Source organism: Uloborus diversus, chromosome 10, assembly GCF_026930045.1.
Source record: "Uloborus diversus isolate 005 chromosome 10, Udiv.v.3.1, whole genome shotgun sequence".
Classification (NCBI taxonomy): domain Eukaryota; kingdom Metazoa; phylum Arthropoda; class Arachnida; order Araneae; family Uloboridae; genus Uloborus; species Uloborus diversus.
In genome coordinates this window covers 23,858,161-23,880,138 of record NC_072740.1, presented here as the reverse complement: position 1 = coordinate 23,880,138, position 21,978 = coordinate 23,858,161, and the positions used below count along the sequence as shown (strand labels likewise).

Below are 21,978 nucleotides of genomic sequence, written 5' to 3'. Positions count from 1 at the left end.
ATATATACTACAGTGAAATCCCGTTACCGGCGAATACCACTACAACAAATATCAATATCCGTTTCGATGAAATAAATTTAGTCCCAAGTTAATTTCCATTATATTGGTTGAATTCCTTTACAACGAAGTTCCCGTTAGAACGAAAAAAAAATGCAGTCCCTTCAAGTTCGTTGTAAGTATAATTATTTGAAGATAATAAACTTAAATATAAGAAACTTAAATATAAGACAACGTTGTAAGACAATAACCCAAAAAATAAACATTTATAAATTATTCGTATTCGACATTTTTTTAACATAAACGTGTACTTAGAGGACACATATGCCCCGTAATTATCCTTAAAGGGTAAATAGTATGCATATATAAATCGTTCATTACCACAATTACATTGACGAAAACCTTGCAGCTGGATTAATTATTAATAAATAAAAGATTTTATAATTGAAACTGCTGTTAAGAGATTTATAGTCACATGTTATTGAAAAATTAAGAATACAAAATAGAGTAACTATTGCAGTCCTGAAAGTAATTCTATAGTAGATTTAGGAAAATCTTGCAGAATTAAGGAGATCTGTATAATCCGAATATTAGTTTTAATCTTTCAGTTGTATCTAATTTGAAGGATTAATAAAAAATTAATTTTCTTTAAACTTCCATGCAGAACTTGATTATTTGATCATATTACTTAAGAATTATTTCGTAAAACGTTATCAATTAAAAGACAAAAAAAGAAAAACTGAAATTGTATTTCTTCGTCTTTGGTTTGTGTGTACATCATTATGTGTAGAGCGAAACCAATTTCAACAAAAACAGCAATCAACAACGCACAATTAAGTTAAGAAAAAAATAACTTTTAAGTCCCTTGATCGTAACGGTAGCAAAAAACACTAAAAAAAGCTACTGAAACTTGTTTTTGTGCATAAAAAACGATGGGGACCGCATAAAAAAATCTCTCAAAATTACCCTATTAAGCACTCGTTTTAAAGATACGTTAGCCAATTGAGTCCCAATTTGGTTGAAATTTTCATGTACCGCACAAAAAAAAAGGAAAAAAAAAGAAAAAAAAATCGCACAAAAAAGGACCACACATTAACATGTTTGCGTGCTGTAGAGACTTCTTCGGCAGTACTTAACACTGGGGGATATTTTGTAGCACCTATTCGCGAACTAGAACATCCGTATTGTTAATTAACTTTTTCGATTTCCACCTTGAATTCATTAACTTTCCAACCGCCATTTCATATGTTTGTCGAAAACTGAGTAAATATTTCACTTTGCCCCACATTCCCCTACTTTATCTCCGGAAGGGTACATTCTATTTTGAAGCTTTTTTTTTTTTTTTTTTGAAATTAATTAATTATTTTATTTATTTTTTTTTTTACTATTATTTATGAGACAACGTTTTTCGTTATTTAGAAACGAAATGCACTATTTGGATAATATGTTAAAGAAAATTGAGCACAAAATATTTTAATCAATTTGGAATTTTTCTCAAAGCAATCAACTTCACACATTTTGATTTTTTTCTGTTGATCAGTATCATTGAGTACCTCATTCTTTGAAAAAAAAATAAAAAAATTTTGAAAAAAAAAAAATAGAACCGACTTCAAAATTGCTCTAAAAAGTGAAAAATAATTTTATTCTTTAAACACCATCGATAATGCTTTTAAACATATTTTTTGAAGTTGGCGCGAAAACAAAACGTAAAATCCAGTGTAACCATGCTTCGTTCATATTTTTTTCAGAAAAGCATCCAAAGTTACGAACGAAACATTTATATCGTTATTCAAATATGTTGTCATCAATGCATAATTTATGTGATAGTGAAGAAACTGGGCCTGGTTAAATTGATAGTTGTAGTTGAGTTATGGCTGTGAATGATTTTATCTATTTTTAGACCAATTTTGAAGTCGGTTCTATTTTTTTTTTTTTTTTTTTCAAAATTTTTTTATTTCATTCTTTTTAGTGTAAATGTAGGTATTTCAGAAATAGTAAGAAGTTACCATCACGAAACTTCACCTTATTTTTTCATAAAAATGCTCCATACTAAAAAAAAAAAACTATAAACACGCGTTAAACTTTAAGCGATTGGCACTAAAAACTTATCTTTGTTCCTCTTTCGAATTAATGTGTAGTTAATTTAATTATAACCACTTAAGTGTTACGTTTTTCCTAACTAATTTACATTTCACAGCATTTAAGTTGCTCATGATGCAATTCTGTATTTTCTTACTTAGCCCCCATCATCTGTTATTGGCATAGATGATAACGAAAAAAATACAACTGTGTAGTTGAGGCAAACCTAATGGTAGCAATGTGAAGGCTAAGCAGATCCTAATCATTGCATCACCTCGCTTCCAGGTTAGGTTTACCCCCACTATGGAGCAATAGCACTGAAGAAGGGAAGATTTCGATAATTCACACAGGGTTACTATAAATCGGCAAGGTTACTAAAATAAAATTATTTACGCCAAAAATGAGACGACAGCGCCAGATTCCCGATTATTATCGAAATATCCTCCTGAAGAAACTTGATGCTTGCTAAAGAGAAGCCTTCATTCAAAATCATCATTACAATTACTATTAATGTTACTGTCGTATGGCACCAAACTTTCATAACAATGGGTTTTAAATTTAATCATTTAATAGGGAAATTGCATGAAATTTATTGTTTTTTGCCCATAACTTTTTTTCTAAAGGACAAATATGGTCAAACAAAGTAATGGGACCTAAGTTGAGCCATCCCCTATCCATTAAAAAAATAATCATCAAAATCGGTTCACTAGGTGAGACGCTGTGAGTGGACAAACAAAAAAAAAAAAACATACATACGGTATGAACTGATAACCGCCTCCTTTTTGAAGTCGGTTAAAAAGAGATTCCACTTTTGAGTTTAACATGTTTTAGAGGCATATGTGGTGACGTCATGTAACCACTAAAGTAACTAAAATAATGTGGCCTATATTACAAATCAACTGATGAGATTGAGAGTAATAATTAGATTAAGTATTATTTTAACTGTTTGATTATTCTAATTAAAAACAACTTTTTTTTTCGGAATATATCTTCATAATTGCGTCATAAATTTCCTCTTAATTTTTAGATTTCATCGCTGCTAAATATGAGTTTTAAAAAATGTTTTCTGTAATTCTAAACACATACTTTTAAAAAGTCAGTCAAAATATATCCTAGCTAAAGCTGAAATTTAAAAGGATTACTAATAAGCAGCAACTGACAAAAAAAAAAATCTTAGGGGGCAGGGAAACTTTTCAGGCGTATAGAAAAATTCAGTGTAACATGGCTTCTGAAAGTGTCTTGTGTTGAAAGAACTAGTCGCCAAAGTATTTTTTTTTTAGTCGCTATTGGTCGGACCCAGCTAGTAAGTACTTTCAAAAATTTCTGAATTATTAATTTCAAAGTTTTGAAAATCCATCCATACAGATGGAAACAAAAATATTTAAAAATTTCTATAGTAATAAAATGAAAACTGAAATAACAAATGAAGCAATAAAAAAAATTAATATATTTTTCAGCGGTAAAAATAATAATGATCGACTTTATTTACTTTGAAAATGAACGCACCATTTCTAGACAGTCGCAACTAAATTTAAAATCGTTGCTTAACACACTGCAAACGGTTAAAATAATAATAATGATGATGATGGCTGATAATGAATCTATAAGTATAAAGCCGCTTATATTAAAATTTTGAGTAAGAACTCTTTGAAATGTATTGGACTCAGAGAATCTTTAAAAACTTACAAGTGTCAAATTTAACTGCAACTACACTGGCAAAAAGTGTCCTTGTTCTTTTTGCTTTTATATGTATCGTCGCCTCAGAGCAACAGTAATATACAGTCGATTCCCGCTACAACGCAATTCGACTTACGCGAAATGGTTAGAACGCGAATTTTTCACGAATAGTGAATTTTAGAGCTAACGCGAATTTTTCATCCACAACACGACGTTTTTGGAAGGAAGTATCGGCCTTGTTATTGGCTACTAAATATTGATTTCGTGAGCGTTCTTCCATCCCATTAAGCAACACTGACAGCGAAAGTTCCCACACTAAATTAGTCTCCGCATCGCGTTAGTGCATCAAATAACCACTCAGCATCTTTCATTTATTTATTTTTTTCATTGAAATATAAAAGTTGATGAAATATAATGGCACCTTATTGGCATCTTCAACTAAAGTTCGAAGATGGGAAGAAAAAGAAAGTTTCTGACTGAAAAAACAGGCTAATATTCTCGATATGCTTGAACAACTACAAAACGTCGACGGTAGCGCGACAATAAGTATGAGTGAATCTTCCGTACGTAAAATTAAAAGTCAAAACAAAAAGATGTCCTTTAAAAGTTCAGAAATTAGTTTCAATATTGAAGATTGCAGAGCAGTCTATCAAAGTAAATACTATGAAAATGGAAGCTGCTCTTGTATTGTGGATTAAAGAGATCAGGAAGAGGGATTGTTACCATAAATTGAAACGTTATAAAGGAAAAGGCGAAGCAACCGTACTTAAAAATGTATTAAATAAGAATAACGATCTGATCATGGAGCATAGATCATTATTATCTTCATTTTTTAACTCATAAATATTGTTACTGTATCTACCGTACACTACTATTATTAGTGCAGCATTTTATTATTATTACATACTGTACGTACCGCGTTTTATTTTTTGTCTTTCCGTCCTATTGACCACTTTGTACATCTTGAAGTATTTCATGTTGAATAAAAGTTTTTTTTTTTTTAAATACAATAAAAGTTCAGTTGTTTAAGTAAGAAAGTGTAGTGTATAATTGAGGAATGCTTTAAAGCACTTTGAGGGGTGTCTATAAGTGTCTAAAAGAATTTGGTATGCTGCTAAAAAAATTGTATACATATATTTTTCCACAACGCGAAATTTCGACTTACGCGAGGAGTCTTGGAATGCATCTCGCGTAAGTCGGTACTCGAGTGTATCTTACTATTATTCCTGGGATTAGATGTCTTACTGTTGCTCTGAAACGACGATATATATATATATATATATATATATATATATATATATATATATATATATATATGTATATATACATATATATACATATATACATATATGTATATATACATATATATACATATGTACATATATACATATATACATATATATACATATATACATATATGTATATATACATATATATATATATATTTGATTGAACAAATAATTAAACATGTTTCTTTTTTTAATTATATGTAAAAAATGGTATTTACAGCGTTATCATTTTTCTACATTAAAAAAGCAAAATAAATAGCAATAAAAAAATAAATAAATAAATCACTTTTCAAGTTCAATGCAAAAAATAGATAAAACGCCGTTTAACGATTTTTTACAATGTTGCATTTCAAAATAAAAAGTCACAATGTATATTTTATGTTTTTTATTTTATATTAATCAAAATGGCAGCTTTTATTAGCTTAAAATTGAGAATAAAGTAACTTCAAGTAAAGTTAATTTCTACGACCTTCAAAGTATTTATGTTGAAAAACTTAAAACGAAACTTTACAACAAGAGCGTATTGCATTATCTAAACGTCAGCATTAGGGCAGGAAATTTTCATCGCGGGAATATTACAACAAAAGGAGGTGATAATTCTTGCCCTACATGTCACTTCAAATCAAGCTAATTATATCTTGCGAACAAAATCAACCCATTCAGAAAACCTAGCATTTAACCGTTTAAACCAGACAACGTAACTGCTTCAAGTTGATCAGATATTGGGCAAAATGCGCGGGATTGTTTGAATGGGTGGCACTGTTTAACCTCAAATGATAGACAGCTCAACTTCAAGTATGAAATTCCTCCAAAATCTTTCAAAATGAAACGCGGCTGCATGCGACATATAAAAGAAATGGGAGAAAGGAGGTGGTTTTTAAAGCCAGGGTCACGAGTTACGAAACAGAACTTGAGACAGTGGGAACATGAAGAGGAAATTACGATGATGAACGACTAAATAAAGTAGCGAAAGCAACGACGGGTGAAACGAAATGCTTCATCAGGATAGCTAATTTAGGTCAATTCATGAGGGTTAATTTAATATATGATCCTGATTATGGGCGATATTGACCCAAATATTTTAAATGCCTTCTATAAAAAACCGATCACTTTTTTTTTACATTATTTGATTTAAATCGATCGGAAAAGCTTTCGGCTACGTTGATGAAGCAAGTTCGTAGTTAAAGGATGAAGTACAGTTGATTCTCTATTTAACGACTTTCAAGGAAACCACAAAATTTCTTAAGTAGAATGCGTCCTTAAAATTTTTTTTTTAAACTAGAAGAGGGTACGTTACCGTGAAAAGTCGTTTTTTATAGAGAAAGTCGTTAAACAGAACGTCGTTAAACAAACAACCTTTTTTTTAATTAAGTAAATTTTATCAATGCCGGAAAGAAGAAAACTTCTATAAAATTTAACCAGAGTCGATTTTTCAAATTTCAAAATTATCTTCCGAAAATAAAACATTGGTGTTTTTACGTTAAAGGGCAAAAAAGGCATAGGAAATGCAACATAATAACTTTTCAAAGACAGTCAAACTACTAATTTCAAATGAACTAAAAATGAATTTCTATTCTATAAAGTTATTTTTGACCCCCTGAAAATATATTCACTTTGGGATATTGTAATGAATGATCAGGTAAATTTGCATAGCAGAAACGATTAAAACTACATTCAATGATAGTGTCAGACCCGGCAATTCATTCTAACGAGGGATCCTGTATATAACGCTCTGGCTGCAAAAAATATGTTTTATAATAACCATGTAGAATCAATAATTCTTCTTGATGATTTTCATTCGTTATATCAAATACGAATTGATTTGGATCACTTCTAAAAATCATTATACTGAAGTGATATTAAATGCTTAATAGTGATTATACTGTTAAATGCTTCATTTATCTTGAAAACTTGCTTTATAAAGATTAAAACAGTAAAGGAACTATGCAACGCTATATAGTGTTTCTTCCAAAGTTCGTTGCATGCCGTATCTTGTCAAATCAAAGACTGCACTTCAAAAACTAATTTTGTAAGTGATATTAAATGCTGAATAATGATTATACTATTAAATGCTTCATGTATCTTGAAAACTTGCTTTATAAAAGACTACAACAGTAAAGGAACTATGTGACGCTAAATTTGGTACTCTGTGTTTCTTCCAAATTTCACTGTATGCAATATCTTGTCAAATCAAAGACTGCGCTTCAAAAACTAATTTTATAAGTAATATTAAATGCCTAATATTGATTATAGTATTAAATGCTTCATTTATCTTAAAAACTTGCTTTATAAAGACTAAAACAGTAAAGGAACTACGTAACGCTAAATTTGGTACTTTATCATTGTTTCTTCCAAAGTTCTCTGTATACCCTATATTGTCAAATCAAAGATTGCGCTTCAAAAACTAATTTTTGTAAGTGATATTATATGCTGAATAATGATTATACTATTAAATGCTTCATGTATCTTAAAAACTTGCTTTATAAAGACTAAAACAGTAAAGGAACTATGTGACGCTAAATTTGGCACTTAAACAGTATTTCTTCCAAAGTTCACTGTATGCCCTATCTTGTCAAATCAAAGACTGCAGCTTCAAAAACTAATTTTATAATTTTACTAACTTTATGACAAGAAAACTGCTTTATGACGTAAGCTTTATGCTGGTACAAAATATTTTCTGTTAAATCATTCGAGGATACGCATCATAAGCTATTTTACTATTTGAAAATATACCATCGAGGAAACATTATATCATCAGATAAATTATAGGAATATGGGGCAAAGTGAAATGGTGAAATATTTATTCTGATTTTAGCTCCACCTATCTGGCAATATTTTAACAATGTAGTAGCACAAGTAGTCCATTCCAGTCAGGGAAAAAATACCGCTGAAAATTAAAGCATATGATAATGCAGATAATTTTTCAAAAAGTGATACTCTTAGTGTAATATTTATTGCATGTCAAAAATTATTTTTGACATCATAAAGTGATGAAGTTCTTGTTATCAACGTTTTTAATAATAATTGAAACCTTCTAATATTCGTTGCACTAACGATTTAGTTAATATTAAGCTTGTTTGTATTTTGTTGAATTATTCAAGTATATGCGGAGCGAAGTGGATGGGACAAGTGAACTAGCTTGTTTCGTTTATTCACTCAATCATTTACTAAATCACTTACGTAACCATTTAATTAAGTCATTCATTTACCTTCCTTCATTTAATAATTCACTTATTTATTGAGTCATTCGCTAATTTTCTTATTCATTTGCTCTTTTACTCACAAAGTTAAAAAATATGTGCCCCATGGAAAAAAAACAAGTGAAAAATTTCCACCTTTTTTTTTTGAAGACACAAATTTACAGCCAAAAATATTAAATAATGTTTCAATACAAAACACAATGTTCTTTCTTTTTGTACTGTAATTTTCAAAAAACATTTTCAATTGTTCATTTTGAAAAATCTCAGTCATCTTAGCTAGTTTACTTTGCCTCACATCCCCCTACATAACAACAAATACTCTATTTCAACCCACAGAGTAGTGATGCAATAATCAAATTGGCAGACAACATTCTGCAACCTTATAAAATCTATCAAACAGTGTTATGAGATAAGGAAATTAAATGCTCTACAATTTCCTAAAACAATAGTAATTACAGATTTGCATACTGTTAATAATTAGCACCTTTTAATATTAACAGCTTCAAAAAGAATTACCCAATAACTCAACATTGTTTTCGAGTTCTTTGTCCTTTCGCAAATCGCCATCAATGAAATACCAACTAAAGCATGCAGCTAATAAGAATACACAAAAAGATATGAATGAACACTAAGCACAGATCCAGACAACGCTAGGCAAAGAAGGACTAGGTCAAGGCAAAGGATGCAAATATTTCACGGATTCTAAAAAGCAAAGAAAAGGCAAGAACCCAGTCCATTGTTCTCAGTTACAATATGTTTCCACTTGGCTGGAGACAATCCACCATTGAGGATAGTAACTCACTCTATATTGGTGTTAATTGAGATCGGAGCACTTTCTCTTTTTAGACAGTAGAAAAAGTGAAAGGTTGTATTACTTTTAGATAGTAGGATACTAGAACAATAGAAGAGTAAGAAATATCAGTAAAGTTTGCGATTTCTTTTGTGAAAATGTATGAAGTGATGTTTACTCAAACTTTTTTGCAGGAAAAAGTGCATTAATCTTGAATTATGCGCAGATTATTATGTGTGGATGTTTTTACAGGATTGTAACAATCGTCTTTACATTGTTATCCGAAACATTTTATATTATAAAGAATTTTTAATCTGGAAATTATATTTGAGTACAGTGAATAGTGGTCGGAGGAGGGGGAGTCTTTTTTGAGTCGTTAATATACGGGAGATAAAAGAATGCACAAATAAAAAAAAAAACATTTTATGTATTCATGCAGGTTAAAGACTGTTTGCATTAATTTCTTACTCATTTTAAAGTTTTTATGTTAATTTTTGAACAGCTAAATTATTTTAAATTATTTCATACATGTCTTTTAACTGATAATGATTCATTACACTATACTTGTTAATTTACACATTATGAATTTTATTAATTTTAAAACTTGTTTCCTCACAGACTCACATATTAAACTTTCTTCAACTTTGTTCTCGTAATTTCTGCTTTTTAAGTTGATAACGACTTTAACACACTTCTACTACCTTGGCAACAATATGTTCTCCTTAAAAAATGGCTCAAAATCCACTGTTTAAGGTTCAGTGCTGTTTATTATTTAGTATTGAATAATTATATATTTTATCTAGACGTTATTTAATCACTTCAATATCTTTAATGTTGTTTCAGAGGAGTTACTAACGCAATGCCTTTTAATGAACTGTGAATCAGATATTATACTCAGTTACCACATGTTTACTTATTCTCGGAAACTACTTCCAAAACTTTATATGAGGCAGTGAGAAGCAAAGGGATGTGAGTGGACATTTTCAAGTTTCGAGTAAGACGCGTATAAAGATAACGTCCTAGGTAGGCTCTCATCGAATTTTTTTTCTAAATCATGCCATACAGCAGCACCTACCAACTACTACTATCTCTTGCTCCAAGACAGAGATAGGTTCCCCTACTATTTGTACTGGTTATCTCCAAATTTTTAATTTTGCCACTTACATCCCTTTGCTTCTCAATGCCTCATATGGGGAAAAAATACAAAAATAAATATTAACATAAACAACAGTAGCTCTTAAAAACGAAATGAATTCATATTTTTGATCAACTATTTCTAATCTTAGTATGTTTTCTATTGCAATTAATCAATTTAAAAAAAAGTATATCCTTTTTCAAAAAAAAAAAAAAGAAAAAAAAACTGATATGAAATAACGTTTGATATCAGTTTCAAATAAGTATTTTAACGGTTATGCATTTTTTTTTTTTTTTTGCCAACGCAGTTTTTGGCAGCATTAAAAATGAATATGGAAATCTTTCTTTCCCCTATTTAAAAAAAAGGATGGGGACGAGAAAAAACACTGAAAAACTTGTTCTATTTTAAAGTAATGAATCACATTCTAATTCTTACTTTCCACAAATAACTTCATAAAATAAATGTATAAAACTATGTTGTTTGTTAATAATTTAATTAACTTTTAATTAAACTTTTTTCAAAAAAAAAATGAATAAAAAAAACTTTGGTCACTGGAAGGTCAGAGAATTGAAGCATTGTGTATCTAATTAATGAAATTTTACGTAACTGTTTGCTGTTAACATTAAGATTAAATAGTCAGAAAAAGATTATCTTATTGAGGTTAATAAAAAAAAGCTTGTAAAGAGAAACAAAAATGGTATTAGGCTTTTGTCAAAAAAAAAAAAAAAAAAATCTACTAAGTGTGAGCAAATATATCTTTGAAAGTAGAGAAAACTGAGCATAAAATACATTTGACAAATTTAGGATATTAACTAGAATTATGAATGGGTACCTGGTTATGATCAACAGTAATTATCATGAGGAACAATAGCAGTTCAAGTTATCGCAACTCAAGTTATTTTATATCCTTAATATGCTTCAACATGTATGAATAAGAAGGTAAATATATAATTTTTTTACTACACAATCTGCTTATTGTCAAGCTTTGTACATGTAAGGATAACATGTAAGGATAGGAACATGTAAGGATAGGAAAGACATTTAAAAATCCGAGTAAAAATGCTTTTACTTCTGACCTAATTATTATTTTCTTTCTATTTCTTTTTATTTGCAACTGATTTTCCGCCAATATTTCAGGTTGAAAGTTGCTGCAAGTGGAGACTACGGAGATATATGCATTACATACGATGATATTAGTCAAGCCACATATGAAGCTAGAGGAAAAATAGGTAAGTTAAAAAACTCAATCACAGAGCTTGTTTCTGAATGAATGAGTTTGATCTTTCAATTCAAATTACTCGATAATTTTTTAATAAATTTCAATTGAAAAGAAAATGCTTGCCATCTTAAGAAATATAATGAATACATTTCACTATATTATTATGCCCAAACACGCAAACCTTAAGAGAATTATTTGATGAAAATTTATCCTGTCATATATTTTTGGAAATAACATTTTAAAGACAGAGTTTGTTTTGACAGATGTAAAAAAAAAATTAAAGTACTATTATGCAGTCCAAACTGAGAAAGCAATCTCTCTTAAATTGTTAACTTCGAGAAAACGAGCATTGAAGTTCTTTTGCTAGCTGGGAATCTATGTATACTTTCTTTATATTTTAGTGCTCGTACTGTTTACTATAGTCGTAGAATAACATAAACCACACTAAACCTAGAAAGTGAATTAACTACAAATGGGCTAAAAAAAGAGATTCTGCTTTTTATATTACGATGGAAGTATTGCGCTCTCAATGATATAATGGTTCAAGGAGCCATTTGTCCGATCCGTTTTTAGACTATCATGTCTTTTACATCACACTTTCAAGGCAAGAGGGCCGTGACTGCAAAAAAAAAAAGAAAAAAAAAATAAAGATGGAAGAAGGAAAAGGAGAAATATAAGTTGAAAGAAAGAGAGAGAAGGAAAACAAGAAATCGTCAGTAAATCATGTTTGTTTTCAGAAGTTATTCATGTAATGAAAACTTTTTTTTTTCTACATGCGTAACTTTTTAAGATTCGAGATAATTCCTTTTGATTTTGTGAACAATTACTTTAACATATATATATATATATATATATATATATATATATATATATATATATATATATATATATATATATATATATATATATATATATATATATACTAGCTGTACCCGACGCGCGTTGCTACGCCAACAAAAAGATACATCATTATACTGATTTTCATGACAATTGGTTGAACGGGGCAGAAGTTGCTACTCTGCAGTGCCACCTGGTGGCGAGTGGCTTCAATGAGCATATTATGCACCTTCTCCGTGGAAAAATACATATCTATAGCAATTTTCATAATAATCGGTCCAGGTATCAAGTGAAGCCGTGACTATACTCAAATTTTGTACTCACGCAGTTTGCAAGATCAACCAATCGCTAAAAATATCAAATAGAAAAAGTTTTAAATCCCCCCGTTGCATGAAAAGCCATAAAACAATAAAGAAAGAATTTATTTGTTCAAACTCAAGAAAAATGGCAACAGCTAACTTCTTATCAATGAGAACTTTCACGCGAATTAATTTCTGCAGCCGATAACTTTATTCGTATTTATCCAATGGATTGTGACTTAAATTGGAATAAAAAAGGAACTATCTATCGAATTTTTTTCGAACTGGTCCATAAACATTCCCAGTACCAAAAATAAGAAACGGTGAAAGTTTCAGCCAAATCTGCCGGGTAGTTTTTGAGTTCATGGATGACATACGGACAAACATTCATTCATTTATATATATATATATATATATATATATATATTAGGGTGGTCCTTATTTTTGAAGTTGTAGATATTTTACACGACGCCCCCTCAATTTGTTCCATTATACAAATAAATGATCCATGCAAAATTTTAAGTCAATCCATGAATATTAACACGTGCCCCTAGGGCCCTCTTTTTTGAGTTTTAAAGAAAAAATTGCAGATTTTCTCATTTTTATGTAAAAATATTCCTTGGTTTCATATTTAAAGTCATTTTGAACCTCAATAGATGTTGCTACTTCCAGACCAACCATTCTCTCATTTGCATTCTGTAAAATTTTGCATATTACATAGGGTACATGTACAATAATTGCCTTGGGACAGGCATACCTCTATTCGCGCTCGTTTCAAACCAAGCTGCAGAGGAAAATTTCTTTCCACCAAGATGGATATAAGGGATTCTAAAGGCCGTTAATGAATGACCTAGGCCATTAATGAATGATTTTTGACAACAACAAATTGCCTCCTCCAGGTTTTGGGGGTGTTGATTTAGAAAATTTTCTGTATATGTAATAGGTGTGGCAAATAGGGTCACTAGGTTTCCATGCTATAAATATAAGTAATGACAATTATATTTTAATTCGCTGTTCTTTAGCTATATACTTAAATGTTTATGCATTCTTTTAATTAAAATTTTGAAAAATCCTCGGTTACCCTACCATAAAAATAAACTATATTTTCCATATCTAAAATATAAATTTAAAAAAATTCCAGATCGGAATAATGTAAAAATCTATACTTTAAACTGTCTTCAATTTCAGTACATAGTCCTTTATTATCATCAAATTCCTCTTGCAATTCACAAGATTTAGAAACCGAAATGGGTATCTATCCTAACCTGTTGAACCTTTTTTCTATCTCTGGTCTACCACAACGCAAAAGAGCTTGACAACTATTGAGATCTGCTCACATTTCATCAATTTTAGACAAATGCCATATTACGGACAAAGATGCTGCTCGTTTATTAACAGCCTATATAGATGCAGTAAATTTAAATCCATATAACTTTATGATCAATCGTACATCCCTTAAGAGAGCAAGAGAATATCTTCTAGAGGTAAAATCAGATTTCATGAATTTAAATTTAGATTATTTAGTTATTCCCTGGGATACAAAGCTACATCCAGATGTAACTGGAAAAAAAAAAAAAAAAACGCCGATAGGCTGGCTTACCATGATAGCTTCAGGTTCCAATGTTGAAGAAGCTACTCAGAATTTCTAAGATATTTCTTCAGTTGTATAAGATATCTTAGATGATTGCTCTTTATTGCTAACTGTTCAATCTGTATTGTTTTACACAGCGGCTTACAATACCGGCCGTATAATTTGTGCATGTAATTTTTTAGAGCAAAAGCAGAACGGTGATATATTGCATTTGTATTGCTATCATCATGCACTTGAAGTCGTACTGCAGAGTGTCTTTAAAGAAGTTCTTGCCTTTCTTAGTTCTAGACTCGATATTCCATTATTTAAGCGCTTCAAAATTCAAAAATTACATATACCACTTAAATTCTAAAAGAAGAATTTGATGACATATTATTCTTCATAGAAAGCGGAATTAAGAAATATTGCAGAGAATTCTCATATCGTGTAATAATATTTCTTTGTGAAGTCCTCCCTCATACAGGGATATGTTTTCTGCAACCTGGAGCTTATCCCTGACCCAGAGGGGTGGCAAAAGGAATTTCTTGTTTGAAAATTTATATATTTAGGAAGCAATTTAAATTGACATTTCATAAAGAGATTGCCCATAAATGCTGTTTTACAGTTAAATGTTGTATGAAGATATAGTTTTTCGCAGCAACCCATTCTACGCCTTTAAAATAAATATAAAGTCTAGTGTCTAAAAAACCTGCATCGTACAAAATGATGACAACCATGCAGCAGAAGCAGTGATTAAAAAATTCACAAACCACTTATGGTACTTAGGGGATGAACTAGTAGCTTTGTCCGTATTGGATGAAGGAATTAACTTTGAAGATAGGAAAAGACTACTTCAAAAAAAATGCTTGCTGAATAGGAAGACGTGTCTGATGACTGTATAAAAAATTTCAAATAACAGTAGATGATTTGGAATACTTTCTTAGTAAAGATCTTTCTCTTTATAGAATCAATTAAAAGTCAATAAAACTGTTTGATAAGTTACAAACACCAAAAGATGTTTTCCTATTTGATTCTGACTCAAGGCAAAATGAAGGAAGCTATTAAAGGGAAGAGATATCGTTTAAATGCTGAAAGTTGTGAATGATACAACTGAAAGAGGAGCAGAATTAATCGAAGAATTTCACCATCAATTTACCAAATATGAGTCACAAAAGCAATTTAGTATTTTACAAACACTCCAAGACTATCGAAAAAAAAATGCACTCGATTGAGATACATTGAGAAAAGCGTACGATTAAGGTAAAGTTTCTAAAGCAATATTTTATTCTTATTCAATTTAAAATCTTTAGACGATATGAAGTAATTAAAAAGATTAATTTTAGTGTTACCTCGCTGTAAAAATATTTTGCAAACATGGGAGAAATGTACGGGGTCTGAAGTAAAAACTCGAAGATTTGTGTGAAAATTATCAAAAGTGTTAAAGTTCATCGTCCTAGGGGCACGTGTTATTATTGACCGATCGAGTTCAAATTTTGCACCGATTACTTTTTATTATAGTGTCACAAAACTAGGGGGCGTCACTTGTTGAATTCCGAAATTTTTTTTCCCATATAAATAAGGACCACCCTAATATATATATATATATATATATATATATATATATATATATATATATATATATATATATATATATATATATATATATATATATAGCACAAGTTTACTTTAAATATCTCTGTAAAATTTTGTAATCTAAAATTTATTTATTTTTTCTCAGCTAAATATGAAGTGAAACGAAAATTGGAAAATAAAATTATGAATATTGTTTTCAATTGTCCCTCTTCAAGAAATTCTTAGCATTAATTTACGATCCCCTTGCATAAGCAATCAGAGATATACATTAAATTTTTAAAATCTTTTCCATGCGGGTCAAAACTAAGAAGCATGGCGTTGCATTCTACTTTAACTACATTTCGTCAAGATTAGTTTAATGTTTTAATAATTTATTTGTACAAAGATTTTTTCTTTGTTTTATTCTTTTAAAGGTAAGCAACTTCACCTGCTTTTGAATTTATTTTTCATCTAAAAAATACATACACACATTCATTGTATTTTTAGATCAATTCCATAGCTCATAGTTTAGAATTAGCCTTTTTTTACTTTATAATTCACAATATTCATATTATTATGGCTACAACACTCAACGTCAAAAATATCATTTTTTCAAGAGTAGTTTTAATTTTTATTCAATGTTTTATTGTGATGTATAACTTTTACGCCCAATTCTTAACTCTTCAAGAGATAATTGTATCATGCTACATTAGGAATGCACATAATAATTTAAAATTAGTTTCAACTATACTTGAATTGCAAATTACTTGCGATTGTTTTTAGCTCTAGACGAAAGTGAATGTGAGGCAAATTGCAACATCGGGGAGAAGTGAAATGGTTGAAATATTTACTCTGCTTTTATCGTCACATATCTGGTAATATTTTAACTATGCAGTAACACACGTAGTCTATTTCAGTCATTAAAAGCATTTTTCTGAGGATCTAAGCATATGATAACACTAGCAATTTTCAAAAATTGATACTTATAGTATAATATTTTGTGGTAAGTCAAAAATGTTTTTCACAATTATTCAAGTGCATGCTTGGCAAAAGTAGATGGAGCAAAGTGAAATAGATCATTTCGTTACTTACTCAAAAAAGAATTGAATCATTTACGTATTCATTTATTAATTACTTAATTTCAATACCTGTATTTAATAATTCACGTATTTATTCATTCTTTCACTCTATTTCATATTCATTCAGTATTTTATTCACTGATTTATTTTTTCATCTATTAATTAATTAATTTATTTATTCGATAATTGTTTCATTATCTATTCATTCATTCTTTTTTTTACTCATTCATTTGATCAAACAGATCCCTTTAATAGACAAATAGAAACTATCTCATTAGAAAAAAATAGCTCACTTTATCTTATGGAAAAAGGGAAATTTTCTACTTTTTTTTTTTTCGTTTGAAAGTATACATGTACTGCCAAAAATTAAAAATAATGTTTCAATGCTAGTTTTATCATAAAATATAATATTCCTACTTTATGTACTGTCATTTTCAAAACAAATTTCCAATTTGTTTACTTTGAAAAAGTTAACATGTCGTAACTGATTCACTTTGCCCTACATTCCCCTACTTATTGTTGAAAAACAAAACAGATTTAGAACATTATTTATATTTAGGCTTAGAAAAATGATAAATGTGATTATTACAACTCAATGCAAGGGTACCGCATCAATTTGGTTGTTGCTGCACCGAAGAGTTTACTACATGGTGGATCGATTTCTATTGCAAATTAAATTTGGTCAAAACCTGACATTGGTTTTTGTTGCTGCAAGGTACAGAGATACATGTAACTGGAACCCATTAATTACCAAATAGTAAAATTTAGTAATGTAACCTCTATGAACGTATGCCATTTTTAAGCAACTCAGTATACCTCGAACTGTAATGCCAGGAGTGCTGACTTGGGGGGGGGGGGGGGAGCATGGCACAGACTGCGTCATTGAAATTTTTACGGGAGGTGTTTGAGGGTTATGTTTGTCTTTTTAAGGGGGCTGTTGCTCTTGGGGGGGCTTCGTAGTATTTGGGGGGGGCGCTCTTGCTTGGGGAGGATGGGCACCCCTGGTAATGTGACTTATTAATGACATTTATGTTATTTGTATCAGCTTTTAGAATTGTGAATGTACTCCACTCTACTGAGTTGTGTCATGTCCACGAATTTATCCTATTTAAAAGAGGACATTTTTGCTGTACCATTTTTGATCATGCTATTTTTCTCCTGATTTTTACAATGCAGTACTAAAAACTTCCACTTTATCAGGTGATGTGCCAAAAGAAATTTATGAACTGTCTTCGGTGTACCCGGAGTATGAACATATAGCAGTATCTGCGGAAATAATACAAGAAACGACTCGAATATTAGCTCACAGGTGAGGAAAATTATCACGGTTTGGTAATTTTAATCGCTTAGTTTTAGTATAAGATGTCCTTAAGACATATAAACTGAAGTAAAATTCATAAGTTCTGAAACAACTGAAAATGAATATTTCCGTGTTAAAAGCGTTTGTATTAAAATGTTTCATAGTTTTATAGCATAAAGATTTCTTGTTGCTGAGGTAGTTGGCCATCCGGGATAATTTTGCTTTCCATAACCAAGAAGCCTAGAAAGTGATTATAATAATTATACCGGCTGTAAAAGAAAATTTCTATTAAAAAAACGAATCAAAAATATTTGCCATAGTATTTGAATCTTTGGGAACACTGAATTTATTTAAGAGAATCTCTCTACTTAATAATAAGTTCATAGTAGCTTGAATTAAATCCCAAAAATGGGATAACATTCCTAGCACGTAACCTTATTATTGTAATTATTACTATGTCAAAAGATGACTAGTTCTTTGCTTAGGGAACTAATCATCACATTCGTGGAGCAGTAGAGGGTAAAATACCTCAACAATATTATATTTATTTTCGCTAAAGAAATCAGGTCTCACGTTCAAAATCGTTTCTATACCTTGCTCTTTTGACTTGCAAACAGCAAGTCAACTTCCCAAGATCTTAATGATAAAAAAATTTTCCTCCCATCAACAGTATTTGATCCTTAAAACAATCTTCAAACATGGTTACATATTCTAACCTAAAACCTAATCTTAATATAAATGCGATCGTTACCTTCCACGCTTTCCGATTTTTCCCCAGAAAAACAACCCAATTGCAAGATAAAAGTATCCCATAAAATAAAGCAGCGTAATGGTTATTTTAGCACCTATAGCGTTATTGGGTAGGTGCAGTAGTGTGTTTTATTTAGATACTGGCAACGCTCGCTAACTACCAACAAGATACAAAAAAAGTCAAAGTAAATAACCCTTTTTTTTAACTCAAAAGAAATTAGTCTAATTTCAAAGTTAAACCATCTGATTAAATTACGACATTACCGTATCATTTTATGCTTAATACCGATGCCTTGATTTGATAAATGTATCTGTGCACTTGGACAAGCTGACACATCTTGTTAACGCTCCTCCATTAGGTTCTCCCTGTCTCGTGATACTATCATTCACGCTTTACCACGGATTGACACCAGCAAAACCGCCATCAAAGAAATTTGTCCTACATTCTTGAGACCCGTCAAGTGCGAACTTACCCGCTACAGAACACTGACTGGCATGTGCAACAACCTGGAACATCCATCTTGGGGAAGTGCCCGATCCGCTATGGTCAGATATCTGCCCCCAGAATATGCAGATGGTAAGTACTCAATGCATTAAGTACTCCATGCATGCAAAAGATGCACACGAACGGAAGAATGCGGTAACTAGATGAATTATGGTAGGAATGACAGTCAGAAAATAATACGAGAAGGAAGACGTTTGAGCATGACTGCCCAAAAACGTTAACTTTTCGACTTTTGGTATTTCAACCATTGTTAAGTAGCATAATTAGTGATAGAAAATATGCCGAAGTTATACATGAATGATATATTATTTTACTTTCGTTTTTTTTCTTTATTTGTACTGTTTCATTAGTTTGAAATTGATAAAACAAAACCCAGAAAAGAAATTTTAGTTAGAAGTATTTGAAATTTTTAAAGCCAGTGTGCTCGTTATAAAGAAGGCACTAGAAAAAATTTACTCACTACAAAATATTTAATATTAAATTAAGTGCAATTATTATTATAATATATATATGTATATATATATATATATATATATATATATATATATATATATATATATATATATATATATATATATATATATATATATATATATATATATATATATATATATATATATATATATATATGCATAATTTCATAGAAGACATTGTTATGAACATAAATTTCATGAAACAAAAATGTTCTTATAAAAGATGGTTTTTTTTTCTTTCGAAAATAGCAGACTTTGAACGTATGTTTTATGTTACGCTTATACACTAGTCGATTTTTTTTAATTAAAATTTGCTTGTTAAAGTTGTTGGCTCGTTTTGAAGTACTCTGACAGGTCGCAAGTTTGAAAATAAGTACTGCTATTATTTAAATTTTATTTTAGATTTTTTGGTACGCAGAAATTTTTCATATATATATATATATATATATATATATATAGTAATTTATCTGTCCTCATTATTCATTTTGTATTTACTTTGAATACATTTGGATCGAAGAATTTCGTCTTAACTTTTATTAAAGTAGTATGTCAAATGATTCCTTCTTTTTTTTTGCCACTTACGACTAATATGGTTATGAATGAAATAATAGTATTTATTCACTTTGTTAAGGTACTTGAATTAAAGAACTTAAATTTCTGATTTTAGCTATAGAATAACTAAGTCAGAAACCAGTTTTGTAGTATGAGGATGTTTTTATTACTGCGTACTGCAATAATAATGTTTGCATTTTATCCACTACTTGCTTGTACTTCAAACAAATGAATTTATTTATTTATTTTTATATATTTAATTATTATTCCTTTCTTTTTTCACTTCCAACAGTCTATATGAGCCTAGAGGTTTGCCCTAGCCCCCCCCTCCATCGTTAAAAAATAATTCTATGCAATATACGCACTCAGCATCATTTTCATCTTCACTTTCATTCCTATATTCTTAACTTTCTGAAGACGCACACCTCGCCCCATGTTGCATCGCACCGCATTGTGCGTGCCACTCAAACCTGATTTTTATTGTTAATCAGATGCATTAATCATGCTTGAAATCAAATAAATGCTAAAACATACGTATTTGCCGTTCTTACAGAAATAACGATAATTTATATAGTAAAATCATCATTGCACAACAGAATTCAACTTTATTGCAGCAATACTAAAAACATTTCAGAGCCGTAAAACAAGTTGAAACAAATAAATAGCCACCACAAATGCAGCTCTGGCCACTGTTTCCTGTCACAATATAAATCATCAACTAGTAAACAACTACTCCCAACATTCTCCGGTAGATTGCATCATTCAATAATTCTGATCTGAAATTACTGTTTGACAGCTATATTTTAAGTTGTTGAAAGTGCTCCTCCTTTTGTGCATTGTAATATTCTTATGACAATGCAATATTATTATTATTGTATAAATGAAAGACAGCTTGTGAGATGTTGTGAAGTACAAAGGGGGAGCTTATAATCTTTAAAAATTTTATTTTGCTTCATAAGATCTCAATCACACGAGTTAACTTAGTTGAATCATCTGTCGAACGAGCTGTTATTAGGAAGTGTAATCAGGTAGAAAAGTGAAAAAAATCGTCCGGCATCCTTTACACAGGGATGCCCACCTGGCGGGGGGGAAGGGTCATGGCGCAGACTGCGTCACTGAAATTTTTAAGGGGTGTTTTGAGGGGTATTTTTCTCATTTGGGGGAGGGGCTCTTGAGCTTAGGGGAGCCTTCGTAATATTTAGGGGTGCGCCCTAGCTCTTAGGGGGGTGGGTGGCCCTGCTTCACACGATAGTCAACTCGTCAGGCTCGCAAGGCACATGGGACGCTTCCATTCTCATCCCAAAGAGTTGAATCAACTAAAAGGACATTGCCAAACGTTCGCTCTACACACGAGGATATCAGTTGAATCAATTCTGTTTAGTTTTAACAGCGTCGTTGAGCATTTGTTCGAATAAATTCAGCTACTCCAGTGGTGTGAGACATGAAATTATTTTTTTACTTACCATTTCCTTTCGAGAAGAAAAGTTGATTCAACTAAGTTGCCACGTGTGAACAGAACAAAAGCGACAGTCAACTAGCTGACAGGCATTTTTTTCGAAAAGTTGATTCAACTAGCCGCCTCGTGTGTAGGAGGCCTAAAAGTCTCACTACTTTTATTTAAAAAATTTATTTTTCATTCTATTTCTAACGTGGTC

At 30.5% G+C, this 21,978-nt stretch overlaps 1 protein-coding gene across 1 annotated transcript in view; it reads left to right on the top strand.

The window, feature by feature from the left end:
• Positions 1-21,978, top strand: part of LOC129231689 (peroxidase-like) — a 113,246-nt gene that overhangs the window by 27,287 nt on the left and 63,981 nt on the right. Inside the window, 3 exon segments of the mRNA XM_054866052.1 lie at positions 11,305-11,396; positions 17,944-18,052; positions 19,153-19,370. Of these exon segments, the coding sequence (XP_054722027.1) occupies positions 11,305-11,396; positions 17,944-18,052; positions 19,153-19,370 (419 nt within the window).